A 15594-nucleotide genomic window follows, 5' to 3' on the forward strand; every position below is an offset into this window, starting at 1 on the left:
ACACTTGAACTTGATGATGTTAGAGGATTTTTCAAACCTTAACAATTCTGTGATATTCCATGATGGTAAAATGAAGTCAGATATTCATGAGATGGTATCAAGGCTAACTGAATAGGAAGACTGCTGCCTGATGAAAAAAGGATGACTAGCAGGCTTTTCTCAACTTTTCCTTTGAAATTACAGTGACCTTCTCATTAAAAACATTGAAAAGAGGAAAGAGAATATACATGATTCTTTTTTGTACTGGGAAATTTCACGCATGGTAGAATTCCTTTTTACAAATGTGATGACTGACATATTGAAAAATTAATTAAAATGTACAGCTGATGCAATTGCATGAAAAAGTTGCTCTGATATTCAACTGAAGCCCGTGGCTTTTGTCATTATAAAGAGAGGAACCACAATACACACGGAAGCCATAGTCATGTAATCAAGTAACCTATGACAATAGAGTTCTATTTGAGGCATAGTTTTGCATTGCTACAGCTATGCATAACTAATTAGACAATCAGAAGTAGGTCTCATTATGCAAAGTTACTCAGCCATGTCCTGAAGAAGTACTATAGCGACATTTACTGTACGCCCCAGCAGTCATTTGCATGTCAGGAAACAAAGTAACAAATAAAGAGGAGACTTTAACACCGTGTTTTGATTGGCTTTCCACAAGAAATACTTTAAAGTCTGACTCAAGTTTCTGTAAGATTTAGGAAGAACCAACTGGTCTTCCTGCAGGAAAATAAAAATTATTTACTCTAACTCAGGAGACATTTAAGTTTTCTCATATTCTTCTTCAGACAGATAAATAGCTAATGTGTTCCCACAGTTCAGGCGGAAGGTCTGCACAACATGCCTCCAACCCATACCACCTTAAATTATTAATACTAACATGCAATTTAAAAAATGAGTGTTGGTCTCCAGAGTACATTGCTGCTCGGAATACAGCCTTTCACAGGGGACATAAGGTTAAAACATGGAAAATGAAGAGAGAATCTGTAAATCAAGGCACTTGTCTGAACTCAAATTGCTAGTCTGATCTCTCTGACAAAATTAGTTATTTACCCTTGAAAGAAACAGCTTTAGAAGGCTGATGGCCTTTGAAGTAAACTTGTGTCCAAGCAACAGCAAGAAAAAAAGGAAGATGAAAGTTGGTATTCATTTTATGCAAGATGTCTAGCAAGTATTTTCAGGTGTAATCAATTTCTCAGACACACAGGTAATGCAATACACATCTTTTTTTTTTTTCTTTTGATTGCATATAAAGACAAAGCTTAACTTACCATTTAATACCATCTGTGGGTACCCAAGAAATGTAATGTGCTATAACATACTTTTTTCTATAATTTAACTATCAGCTAATTTGTTCACATTCTAGAACCATGACAAGAGTTGGAAAGGACCCAGATTTAATAACAATATACTAACAGAAAAAAAAAACCAACAGAGGGACAAAACCACAACAAACCAATTAAAAATCTACTTCCAAAATAAATTAATTTTACAATTTCAAATTATTTGTCAAATGCATATTACTTTGACATGATACAAATGCAGAAATAAATTATATAACGAACATTTTATGGGCAGTTGATATATTAAGGTTAGAATACTGACCTGTTTCACTTGCTCACTGGGAAGAAATTTGGAAATATCTAAAAAGAAGGTAGGACAGCAGTTTCCTACATAAGAACTTCAGGAACGATCTCTATTCTTTCTCAGTATTTGGTGTCTCTCCTACAGTGTAAACTTTATTTTGTAATGGCCAGGAGCCACTCAATCACAATATCATAAACAATTAACTACAGAGGGGGTTTTATCCTGCAGGGAGATAAAGGAGGGGAGAGGAGCTATTTTCATGGAATTCCAGCATATTAATGGGAATATGCCCTACAATACATTCTCAACGATGAGCAGATTGAAATACATGAAAATTTAAAAGTAATTCAGTTGTTGTTTTAATATTTCTAACAAGTGTTTCTTTGTAGAAATTGTTTGCTTCACCAATGTTTAGGGTGGTTTATCTGGCACTGAATTCTGGGTGTATGTCATAAATGCTCTGATATGCTCACATTTGGTTCACAGATTTACAAACTACTGCCTAGACTCAGAGAAAATGTATAATTATATCTAACACTGATGTTGACAGGAAAAGTACTTTGGAATAAGCCAGCCCTGAGATGTTGATGCCTGTCCTCAGCTGTGTAGCTGCCCCTGTTTGAAGGGACACATTAAAATCATTCTGGCCTTAAAAAGTCAACGCAAAACCCTCTGATTCTCCCTTGTGGGAGATAAAGCATCAATTTTTGTTCTTACTACTGGACATTTCAGAGTTGTGGATGGACAGACCCATATATAGCTGCTGGATATAAGCAGAGATGGAAGTGAGAGGTCAATATTTAGTGTAGGCATCTTAATCTGCTCTCAACACCAAAGAAAGTATATTTTTGTATCATTCTTCAAGGACCCCATCAAAATGTTTTTATAGTTCTGACTTACTATATTTCTAGTGTATTTTAATTCTAGCAGCCAAAATACTTTTATTTTTTGTGAAAATACCTATTTTTCAATCATGTTTCAATAAGCACTTACCCAAATTAAGCCTACAGGTTTTATGACACAGCACAACTCTTAGGTAATGGTCTATTACTTTAATGACAGAGGGTATCATGGTTGCTGCTTTTGCTTTTCATTGTATCAGTCTCTCCACAGGTTGTATTTTAAAATATACCCCACACTGATTAGTAATAAAACTGTCATTGATTTTATTCAGGTAATTGAAATATTTTTAGGTAAAAGACCTAAGCTTAATTAATCTTCCAAATTAATTCACATGAAGGTACTCTTAATGTCACATTATGAAATCCTTACCCTGGGCATTTAATAATATTCTGCAATAATTTAAAATATTATCTTCCTATCTGATATATGAGAAGACTGCTGGTTCAGTCACATCTGTCAGTAGTTCTTTTCTGCCTCCAGTGCCTGAAATGAGTTGTATACCATTGCCTACAAGGTTTAAAGTGACCTCAAAATAATATAGAAATATTGACTTACAATTTAAACTGTTATTTTGCTTCATTTGTTTCCTAACTCCTTGACAGCTAAAGGTCAAACTGGGTCAATTAGGTAAAGCAAAAAATATCAGCACTGAACAATTTCTGCTTATCTCCCTGGATTTCTCAGTATGACCCATAGCTGCTCACCTCCAAAATACTCATGCAGCATAACACAAAGTGATTATAAAATATCTGCATTTCTGAATCAAGTTGTTTGGATTTGTTCTAATCTTGTTAATCTTGTGCAATCTCCAATATTCTGCCATGATTTGGTACATATCTGAACTTTCAGTCAAGCATCCAATCTACCAACATCCTTATCAGGGATTTTCAGACTGTTTTTTTGCCTAGGACCAGTTCAAGCCACTGCTATTGTTTCATGTCTTTTCCAGATGCATTCCTGCCCAAACTGTTAACAAAGTTTAGGGATCATCTGGGTCATTACATGCCTTGAATTTCTGCCTATCACACAGAGGTCCTGGAAGCATTTTGTTCTTTCTTATAGGAAGTGTCTGCCTGGATCTCCAACTTGCCATGATCCCACCTGTCTATTCCTGGAATCAATTTCCTTTCTCTAATCATATCTTAAATAATCTTTATATTTCCAGTTAAACTGCCTTAATCAAGCTCCTAATTCTTTACTAATATCTGCAGTGATAATTTCAAACAGTAAAAAAGTATTAATTGGACTCAACCTCCCGTTTGGATAATGTAAATGGTGATCAAAAGTTTCAACCCACAACATTTAAAATGTTTGAAATTTTTTTTGGAACTTCGCTATTACACGTGGACCCTGATTTGAAATTCTTCCTTTCTTCTGCACATCTTTGAGATTTTCACATAATCATATGCCTCTCATCTCAAACACTACTAATTATTTCATTATTTACTTGGCAGTGTCTCCTGTCACAACGTAAAGAAGCACTTAGAGGATTTAAAACAGATTCTTAAGCTTAATATTTTTTTTAAATTAAAAACCCCCACAAAATAAAGTGGCTTTGTCAACCATTTTTAGAAGACTGAGATACTTAGCAAGAGTATAATAGAAAAACACAATTTTCAGGGGATCAAAATTCAGTCCTAAGAGACTGTATTTCCAGTGGCAAATCCATCTACACAACTTAAATTACATCTGAAAATAACTTTTGATCCTGGCACCTGTTGGCCTAGGTTTAGTTGAGAGCATGTTGGTTTCTCCAGCTGTAGCTCTCCGTTTTATGGGTTCTTAACTTTCTTCACAGTTTAATGTTTTCAGAAGGAGCACTTGTGGACTGTAATGGTCCCAGAGCAGCTATTACAGCTGTCAGGGCACAAGCACTGTTAAACACTCTACACAAGGATTTGCAGACTAGAAATAAAAAGGCTTCCAAATTGTCATTAAATTCTTTGTGGTAAATAAGAAACTTCTTGAAAATTAAAGTATCTCTGCTATTGTGGACCTTCTTGGTTCACAGAACTGAAATAGTTTCTTTTTCTAGTTTAATATTCTAATAACTGTCCTGCTAGCTTCTCCAAACACTGAAAGGGAAGAGTGGGGAAGCTGGGAAAGATGCTGTGCTGCAGAGAATCCTACATGACCTTCCTTCTATGTGGCTTCAGGGATATCAGACAACCAGAACATGTTGAGTTAGAATTGCTGCTTAGTATTGAACTCATATAATATTACAGGCTAAAGAAATGAGGCTGTCTTCATGCAAGCATCATTAACAAATTCAGCTAGATCCATTCACAAATGATAGGAAATTAGTCTCACATCATATGTATATTTTCATATATGACTATGACATTTATACATAGGCATAATGACAGAAGATTAAACACCAGCAAAATCAAATATTATTATCATTGGCAAGAAATGATAAATGCAAGCTAGCAGCAGAATTGAAAACACCTTTTCAATATCTCCTGTAAGAGAATACTCCTTGCCAAGAAAAATGTCACAGACCGGAATACAGTTCAAAACTTTAGTTTAATTATTGTAACAAAAATATTTATTTTAGTTTGTTCTGCTTTATCATAGGAGACAAAAAATACACATTTGGATATTTTATCCTTCTACTGTGCCAGTTAATAAAACAGAAGGGTTTAGCATGATATTTGTGTTGTAAATCCATGTCCAGAAATATCTGGAATTACCCAATAAAATAACCACCTAAAAATGTTTGAATAAGCAGCTTTTGGAACATGACTACACCTCTTTGTTCAAAACCAGCTATAGAAATCTTTAAATTGCTAAGTAGCACAGGCCAAAGTCTGTCCTTTAGTGCAATTACAGAAAGCCACAGACAGTGGACATTTGGTGTAAAGACTAGGTATGCAAAGGCAAAATATGATACTGTAAGAACTGATTTCAAGTCACCTTCATTTTTAGTCTAAATCATATACTTAACGTTTGGTAGCCTTAGGGAGGCATAGTCTTTCTGATGTTTCAGTGCCTTGTACAACCATGATTTAGCCTTAAGAACTATCACAAATTAGAGTGTAATAGCATGTAACAAGCATACTAATACATGCTATTGTAACATGTAACAAGCATGCTATTATATATTATTTCAATTTTTAATTGTAATAATTATATAAATTAGGATATAATATACATGGTCATAAAGATGGGATTAACATTAAGAAATGCTAAAGATAATTTTAACAGTCACAACATGGCAAATAATTTCTTATTTTCAGCCACATGTCTTTACATTTTAAAAAATTGACTTTATAATAGTACAGTTTTTAAAAGTAGTTTTGAAAGTGTATCTTTAATAAGTTAATTCTGATCAGCACCTAGATCAAGGCAGAGGCACAGCTGCTTGAGTATTAGCATTTTTGGCTGGATAAGGATTATGCTTTCTGGTCAACTCCCTTCTATCTTACGAAGTGTCATGTATAATGAAAATAAATGAGCAATTAAAATGTTGAATGATTTTCAACAGCTGTTTAAGGACTTTGAGTTTTATTCAAATATATTTTGTCTTATTTTAACAGTCTTTATCACATAACTTAGCAAGTCAGGGTATTTTTCCAGTCTATAACAGCAAATGTGATGATGTACTTAAAGAACATTTTTTCTGAATAGATGTGCATCTTGCACATTCCAGTGCATACTGCACCATCAGCATCAAGGTCACCTATTAAATGGCACAGTAAACGAGATAGGCAGGAGATCAACCGTCCCTATTAAAATATGCTATGGTAGACAATGGTTTTTATTTTACAGTCTGGCAAAAAAGAAGTAATGTAAGGTGAAAATCAGTCAAGCCACTTACAGCTTTTCAAAAAAGATAGCTATTTTGGAAACAATTTTAGACTATTTATTTTAGCTTATTACTATGCTTTAAAAATTACTTATACAGTGCAAAATGTAATTCAGATGAAAAACATAATGAGGTGATTAACAGCATGTATTTTAATTTTGATATAATGGAAATAGGAAGAACATGCTTTAATTTAAGTGACTTGGCAGTTATATAATAGCTCATGCACGTGGCATTACTGTACTAATTGGCCTAATAGTCCTTTTCATTGATATTAGAAGAAAGGCAGGAGCTCTGAGAATAGGTCAGATCTATGCCTCTAGATCTATGGGACTCCAAAAGGGGTCAAATAATCAGTGGGTAGATGAAATTAATAAAGCCAAAAGTCCCCAGTGGACAGGATTTAATTTGACTCCCTTCATAACTTCTATTTGATAGTTCAAGAAGCATTTCAGGTCAATTATATTAATAGAAACTGTTTGAGTGAAAAGATGTTAATGATTATCCAGAGCTAATTAGCATACTTATTTTCACTCTATCTTCTACAAAGAGAAAGGCAGAACATGCACACAGAATCAGATTCTCTTTTTGATCAGTGATGGAAACTGGCAGAGGACAAAAGGATGTGTGCAACAACTTAGCAGCTTTTAGTGACAAGCCAATACTCTGTGATGAAACCCAAAAATAAACACTGAAATTTATAATTTATTAAATAATGTTTAACAGGAAAACTGAAGCAAAACTGGAACATTACAGTCACTGCCAAATATTAGTTTTTGCTTCTTTTATATAAGCCTACTCTACTTCATTCCTCTTGCACTTTTCACATCAGCAAATGCATCTGTAGATCTCTGTATCTCTCAGGCACAGAGATGATAGAAGTCACAGAAAATTGAGAAATACTTAATAAGAAACCAAAATGAGATTCCTTAACTAAAGAATATGGGATCTAGTATATCGGAACCTGCAAAAACTAATCAAATTATTTATTTTCAATTGATAGTTCTTCATAGGTCCATCACTCGGACTTACAGATGGTGTCATGAAGAAGCAGTTTGTTTATAAGTCACTCATATGCTACTGAAGCTTTTCTTCTTTTCTTGCTTTTTCATGTTCCTTCTCATGGTTTACTGTGTAAGAAACTGTTTTTATCTGGTTCAAACCCATATCTGATCAAAGCTGGATACTTAGACACAAAAAGTAGATTTTGGAACCACGGCCAATCATAGCCTTGAAAAATCTCTACCTCTGTGCTCAGATTCAAGCACGCAATTGAGTTGCTTCAAATTAAACAACTCCTGATGCACGTTTTAATGAGGCTTGTTGCAAGTGTCAGATCTGTTCCCCTTGCCTGCAAGCCTGCCTATGCCAAGAGGTGTGTGTTACCGTGTGATCAGGCAGCAGTCATGGATGATGCTGTCCTCCACGAAGATGCCGCTCTCCTCGTTGGTTTCGATCAGGCGCCCCGCGTGGTACCACTGCACCTGGGTGCTGTTGTCCACATAAGTTGCAGTGCACTGGAAGGGCAGGCGGTCTCCATGGAAAACCACTTGTCTCTGTGATGGGATGAGCTCAAAGAGAGGAAGTTCCAGAGGCCCAGCTGCAGGGAATACAAAACAAAACAAAAATAGGAAAGCAAAGTCACAATTAATTCCTCTCTTATGAATATTGTAACATGAACTTGTTGTATACCATTCTAGCTTCTTGTATCTTCATGTGAAAATGCTAACATAAGAGATATGACCACTAACTACCCATTGCAGTCTGATCATGTTGTCAGTTCTAGAAATCACTTTTTTTTCACTGGTGTGAGCCCAGATAAACACAGGATTACCAGAATATCTACAGAAAATGAGTTTCATGAAACAGGTCACAGTATGGTTGAGGTTGGAAAGGATCTTTTGAGATGCTCCAACCCAGCCTCCTTCTCAAGGCAGGTTGCTTTACTACACAAGTGTAGAGAATAAAAAAAGTGAGTCTTCCAATTAGAGAAAAAACACAGCTATTAATATAGGTTCAGTTAACACTTACAAGACCACTTCACTGTCAGCAAAGGAAATGCCCACTTTGTTCCAGAATAAAACTTACTGTCTAGAGAGCCTAAGCTGCTTCATATGCCTGGAATTTGGATAATAAGACTAATAATAGTTAAACTTTCCTCTTAAGTTCAACTGTCCCCATGACTTTTCATTTCCCATTCCTTCTGCCAATTCCACAAGTCATCTCTGCTCTCTAGATAATTACTTAACATTAAATATTTATCTAAGTAGCTCTTTTTATCTATTTCAAGATGAATAGTTTTTACCATATTTTTTAAATGAACTTTATCTCTCGAACTTTCTCGCAGAAACACCCCAATACTACACATTCTAAGCAGGCTATTACAAAAAACAGCTCTTGTAATCACAAATCCAAATGCCTAAACACAGTTTAAAAAAAAGGCAAATAAGGAAGGTATGTACATTTTTGACTCTGATGAAAGTCTGCTATTTCATAGATTTGAGAATGACTGAAGGTTATTTTCCTCAGTCCTAAATTCTCATGAACATCGTGCACAACAGTTCCTACAATAGAGCCTTTTCACCTCAGGCTCCAACACTAAATCAATTCACTGAGCCTGGATTGCTTTTTAACCTCAATCTGCAATCTCACCTTAGACAAAAGACCTATAGTCTTGCACCTTGGTTATCATTCTACCTTGATGAGGAAAGAGAATTTTAATGCTAGATCTTATCCCTTCTTTTTCTTCTGTTTTCATTTAGAGGCCTCTCATCATTAATATCAATCCATCCGGCAGAGTCGTCAGCTGAAAGGTCACCCTTCCACCATTTGCACCACCAGTAACTACCTCAAACATCTATTTTTCTGACAAGTACCTTTTTTTTTTTCCATTTCACTGCTTGCCATTTTATCTTCCTTAAACTTGCTCCTCAAAACCCTCCCTTGCCCATAACAAATACAGATGAACTTAGCCATGCCTATCCAGGTTGCAAGCCATAATCACTGGTTCTACAGCTGCTCAAATTTGTGGACAGCCAATAGTGTTCTTCCTCTTACTCAGCATTCCACCCTAACACACTTCTTTAAGGGCCGTCTTCAGAACTTGTAAATTGTGAGAAGCTGCACTTACAAACCCAGCTTTGGGCTCTTGTTACTATTTGTTGAACAGTACATTCATCACCTGCTTTGAGTAAACAGTGAGAGACATCAGTTCTACTTTTACACAAAGAAGAATGCTGGCCAGCACAACATGCAAAATTGGTAAAAGTGAATATGTGCTACTGCTGTTTGGGAGAAGCACACAGAGGATTAAGGGACTAGTTGCTCTCTACTGAAATGTTTTAATTCTGCTTTGACTATAAAGTGCAGCCTTCAGAAAGCACTTCTTACCTGTGCATACACCCTGTAATTTACCTTTTGATTGCACCTGTTATATGGAGACAATGAGGTGATACTAAAAATTCCTTGAAATATACACAGTATTTTTATATGACTTTTGGCTTCTAATTAAGAGAAGAGAAGGTAAACCAGATTAATGCCTCATTCCTAATAGCTGCGGCCTTGGTCTCAGTCATTTATATTAAATGTATTTAACTAGCAGATGGAAAAAAAGTTGTGATTTTTGTGTTGCATTATGAAGTCAATTATGGAATATAAGGAAATATATGGAATAGAAATTTATCCATAAATTAATTAAATGACTACCAAAATGCAGAAAAATTAAGCACACTGTGACACATTCAACAGCAATAGATACTACTCACAGAAACAAAATATTTCTCATCCATACAGTTGTTTTTAACTGAGGATGTTGTACCTGGTTGAATGGTTTTGGTCATGCAGTGAGTGACACAATGTGCTGTGAGGCTGTGAAGTAGGACGAGTGTGAACTAGAATATCAGTATCTTTAAGTCAAGTTAAATAACCTGCTGAGCATATGGATGAAGTGTAACACTATCACTCTGAATTTATCTCTGTCTTGAGCATTGGTGTCCAAGGCTCCCCCATAACCCCTTCTATTGTTCAGCCTTGGGGATCACCAAACCCAGAAATGCACTGGGAATGAGGTGCTCTCTACAGGTTTTGTCAATTAATGATCAGAAGTGAATGAAAACTTTCCTTTACTTCAGCATGTCAAAAAATTACCAGTCCTATCAACAGTGTACTAATTTTCTTTCTCTTTAAAAATCCTTTTAAGTGCCAACAAAGATGCAAAATGAATTAAACATACCCTTGGAATTTAACATACCATTACGCTAGGATATCCTCCTGATCAGCTTTGAGAATGTACCTATTTGGGTTGGCCAAATTGACAAATAATGCTGAAAACTCATTTTCAAATTAAAAATAATAGAATTTCTATGGGTTATGACATTTGCAGACTGTGGAAGGTAAACATAAGTACTCCTGGAAAACATCTGCTTTTAATCTCTGTGACGTCCACACAAAAATATTAATACCAGAGCTAATCTTCAGTTGTTTTCCAGGGATAGTAATGATTTAAATGTCTGAGGCTGGTTCTGGAACCATTACTCACGCAGAAGTTCCAGTTGACTTCTGTGACACAGCTCACAGTTATGAGGATTAATCACACCAATAAGAGTTTCAGAATTACGACCAATACCCTTTACCCCAAACGGCTATAAAATTATTGTAGTTACATCAGCATCAGCTGGAAATACTTATTTTAAATCCATAATCCAACAATCTTTCAAATTCAGAATAAAAATAAAAGTATCAATTAATGCTGTACACACATTTTCAAGCTTGACTTTGAGAATAAATTAAGAAGTAAAAATTCTGAAAGTATTTGGAATTATTTTGGTATTGATTTGACAGCACTTTAAATATAACAGCTCTGGCAAGCGTAGCCCTAGACAATTGATTTTTTTTCTTTGATTATGTGGGTAATAAAGACTAAGTCAGGATTACTAAATATATATAATCTCTCATGCTCATATTTATGCATGTGTGTGCGTGTATGGCAGACACAACAGCCTCATAAAACCAAAATGTTTACTACTGTGTGTTGAGAAGGGACGGAGCAATTTACAGGGATCTCATTTACTCTTTACACACTTGAAAAATATTCCAAGATGCTCCTTCCAAGACAATTCACTGCGCTGCCCTCGATCTTGGAGCCAGCATCCCATCTGCAAATGAGAGGTGTGACTCCCCTCAGGCATTCAGATCAAGAGCTGATGGAGTGTTTTACAGTCTTTACCTGTCTTGTCTCTCCAGTCAGCACTAAACCATGATTGCAGCAGAGCACCACAGGAATCACTGATTGCAGCATGAATCTAAAGGTCTAACCCATCATTACAGTAATTACATCTTTTTCGTTATCTTTCACTTCTCAGCAGAAAAGGGTTTTGTTGACTGAAGGCCAGACTCTCTATGCCATCTAGTCTTGTATTTCAGATTACATCTAGACTAGAATACTGAGGACATACAGAGAAGGAATCAGGTTACCCAAAACCCGCTGAATTTATATGATCACTTGTGTCTTTTTCAAAAAGAGTACACCCCTGCATATTTTAATGCACACAGTGTCCCAAGATGTTGAAAAAGAAAATAGAAATTATTTTTAAAATAATTAGCAAAACCAGAAAAATAGCAAGGTACACCAAAGCTCTATGGGAATGCTCCAATGCATATGGCCTTAATATATTTATAGAAGAATTTGCCTCGCACACATGTACACACACCATGTATTTCCTGGCTTTCCTTACAATTCAGTTCTTAAGATTTTAAAAGTATTCCAATTCTATATCTAATTTTGGCCTTCTATTTTGTTTTACATGTTGGAACGGAGAAGAGTACGAATGAAATACTGCTGTTTCTTCACATACATGGAACAAAAATGCTTGTGAAAAGATGAGAAAGTGCATCTTTACCCATATTTTAGTTACGTTTTTAAGTACCATGTTACTATCATTAGGTAATATTCACTTCCACTGAGTGACACTACTGTCTTCGGGGGGAATGACTAAAAGCAAACCTGTACGTACAAAACCTGGCCCATGCAACAGACCTGTCTAAACACTACGGAAAGTTGGCTAGTCATTAACCAACATGACCAGCACAAGGTGGTGGAGAAACCGTCCTACCTCCAGCCAGCTTTGTTGTATTTCCTGCTGCATAAACTTTAATCTGGGCAGCTCAGCTCTACAGCTACTAAGTGCATAAACCTGTACTACACCAGCACCTTCTGCTGCTGTTCAGTCTACCAGAAACAATTTTCTGCTATACTTTTTCTGGTCCTCATTAACTGGCTTTGTTGCTATCAACAGTTCTCACACAACCAGAAATAGGAAAATCCACAGGTTTCTCCAGGCTGCCCACACATCAGTTCAGCACTACAGTGCTCACGTCTCAAGATACACCTTTGACTTCAGTTTATTAGTAGAAAATTCAGTTTTCTACAGTGTACCACAAGCTTCTGGGACAGAAAAAAAGCCAGAGGTTGGCATTTTGCTTCTTGTTAATCACTTGATTTATTGTATTGCCAATGGGCTTTTTATTTGAACTGAGTGTGCCTACAGAGTGCGGCACATCCTGCTGACAAAAGTGTGAGTTAGAGCTCTAATATTTGTATACAGTCTCAGTGGGAAAGAAATGTGCATGGAAAGCACAGTGGGAGAAAGCTGGAAGTGAGGACAAAGCAAAGGAACCAATCCAAGAAAAAGGACAGATGAAAATGAGGAAAAACAAATTGAAATACATTAGTTAAAAATCTGAATTGCTGACAGTGCAAATTATATCTGATATTTACCAAATGGAACTGGAGAAAAAAACGTGATCTGACTTGCTCCAAGAGCCAGCTCTGCCAAAAAGGGAGGTGCCAGCACACCAATGCCGGTTTCTGTGTTGCAAGATTTGCTGGCAGTAATGGAACGTTTGGTGTAGAAGGTCACAGACCACACCACGCGCCAAGGAAGTCAAAAATGAATACAGAACTGAGGCCAAGCCTCAGTTTTAATAAAAGCTGTGCCTGGCTCCAATTTCAACATCATATCAAGAAAATACAGATGCCAACATGTATTAAACAGCAGAAGAAGGTAAGTCTCCTGGGCTTGAGACAAGAAAGCTTTGTATCACATTCATTTACCACTCACTGCAGGAAAAGCAGAGCTTTTGTTCATGTAATAGCTTCTTATTTCCACCAGCTTCACAATGCTGGCATGGCAAGAGATATTCCACACCATTTTATCAGTCCTTTTCCCTCTCATACATGCTTTTCTAACAGGAATATCAAGCAGTGCTTTTGCTTTGGTTGGTTTGTTGTTGGGTCTTTTTTTTTTCCCAGTATCTTATAATTAAATTATGGGGTTATGTTTCTTTTGTAATGCTAAGTGCTGCACTGAAATGGTAGTCAGTAACCACAGAGCAAGACTTCTGACATGCATCCTGTTTTGCCTAAATCTACAAGATCTTTATTGGGATTTTACTCCTGCAAACTTCTGTAAAGCCATCAAAGGAGATCAGCAGAAGTAGTAAACAAGATTTATCATAACTTAGAAGGACAATGAACCCAGGCTGCCACAGTCCATTGCAACTGGTGCTGCAGTTACCTGTGTCAGCTGACCTCATAGAGGTATTCCACAGACACAAAACAGAAGCTAAAATTGAGCACAAATACGCCAAGATGAGCTAAAATCATAGTTTTGAATGAGGCTTAAAAACTCACTTGGATTATATAATTAATCTGATTTATTTACTTAAAATAATTTAGAGCTAGATAGAAAATAAGAAAGGCTGAGCTGGGGAATGTACAATTCAAATCTAGTCACTTTTGGCAAATTCAGGTAATACAGGTTTCATCCACCACTCAGCAGATGGATGACATTTCCAGCCATGACAAATTTACTTAACCTGTCTTTGTCTACTGGAGTTTCCTCCAGATCCCTAAGTCCCAGTAAAATTAATTATTCTTTTTGCACCAGTTCTAGGGACTGATGTGTCTTGAGAGGGAGCACAAGAAAAAGCCCTTTCTTATTACTGATGATAGCAGTGATTTACTTGATAGGAAATCAAGTGGCAGTGAAAAACAGAGGTAACAGGTTTCACTTATTTAATAATAGATTTCATTTATTTAATATAAATGATAAATACAATAACATTTTAATTTGTAAAATGTTAACAGTTACTTGAAAGATTTCCACAATATGAAATTCAAGGTTTTGTTCCAGTTAAACAATTTAAAAATTGCTTTGTCTTGCACTGGCACAGAAATCTAAAAGAATAGGCAAATAGTTTTCACATCACTGATTTCTTTCCTATCAAATAAAACTGCTGCAACTTTTCAATTTTTTATTTTCAAATTGTCCCAGAACTCTATTTCAGAAGCTGGGGAGCATTTGATTATTTGCCATATGCTGAAATTGACATATTGACAGCTATGGTACTGGAAGATTCATCAACACAAATTTCCTCCTGGCACCAGCCAGAAACCCACTGTTAAAAAGCTGATTTTGATTACTCCAATTACCCTTATGGCAACTGAACTGGCTGGCTCATGGCTTTGCATACTCATTACAGCTTGCAGTTAATAAAAATGGCTGAGCAGTGGAAAGGTAAAGCACCCAGCTTTACAAAATCATAGAATCATAGAATGGTTTGGGCTGGAATGGACCTTTAAATGTCACATTTAAAACATTTAAATTGCCCCCGGAATGAGCAGGGACATTTGCTCAGAGTCCCACCCAACTTGACCTTGAATGTTTCCAGGAATGGTGCATCCCCCACATCTCTGGGTAGCCCCTTGCCAGTGTCTCACCACCCTTATTGTAAAAAAACTTATTCCTTATATTTAATGTAAATAGATCCTCTTTTAGTTTAAAAGCATTACTCCTAATTCTATTGCTACAGGCTCTGCTAAAAAGTCTGTCCCCATTTTTCTTATAAGCCCTCTCTAGGTACTGAAAGGATGCACTGAGGTCTTGGAGCCTTCACCTCTGCAGCTGAGCAACCACAACTCCCTCAGCCTTTCCTCACAGGAAAGATGTCCCATGTCCCCAGCCACCCTTGTGGCTCTCCTCTGGGCCCACTCCAATAGGTCCAACAGGTATAATCAAATACACTGACTAGCTTTATCTAACTAGGAAGTGCAGTGGTAGCACTGATCTTTCCAAACCTTAAATCGTTTTTATTTTCAAATCATAACTGCACACTCAGATCACAGAAAGATGGTGGCAAGAAGGTCCCAAGAGTGTCAGTGATTGTCCCCAATTGCCCAGAGTCCAGAAGGCTGCATGTGTTCTCATTTATGTCAGAATGTAGAAAAGAAA

At 36.4% G+C, this 15594-nt stretch overlaps 1 protein-coding gene across 4 annotated transcripts in view; it reads right to left on the minus strand.

Moving 5' to 3' along the window:
• The window catches only part of LOC115905082 (adhesion G protein-coupled receptor A1-like), a 253460-nt gene that overhangs the window by 124320 nt on the left and 113546 nt on the right, over window positions 1–15594 (minus strand). For all 4 annotated transcript variants that reach the window (XM_030951166.1, XM_030951164.1, XM_030951167.1 and 1 more), the window contains one exon: window positions 7691–7904. In XM_030951166.1, the coding sequence (XP_030807026.1) occupies window positions 7691–7904 (214 nt within the window). The remainder of the gene's footprint in view (window positions 1–7690; window positions 7905–15594) is intronic.

Source organism: Camarhynchus parvulus, chromosome 6 (assembly GCF_901933205.1).
Source record: "Camarhynchus parvulus chromosome 6, STF_HiC, whole genome shotgun sequence".
In the NCBI taxonomy this organism is placed as follows: domain Eukaryota; kingdom Metazoa; phylum Chordata; class Aves; order Passeriformes; family Thraupidae; genus Camarhynchus; species Camarhynchus parvulus.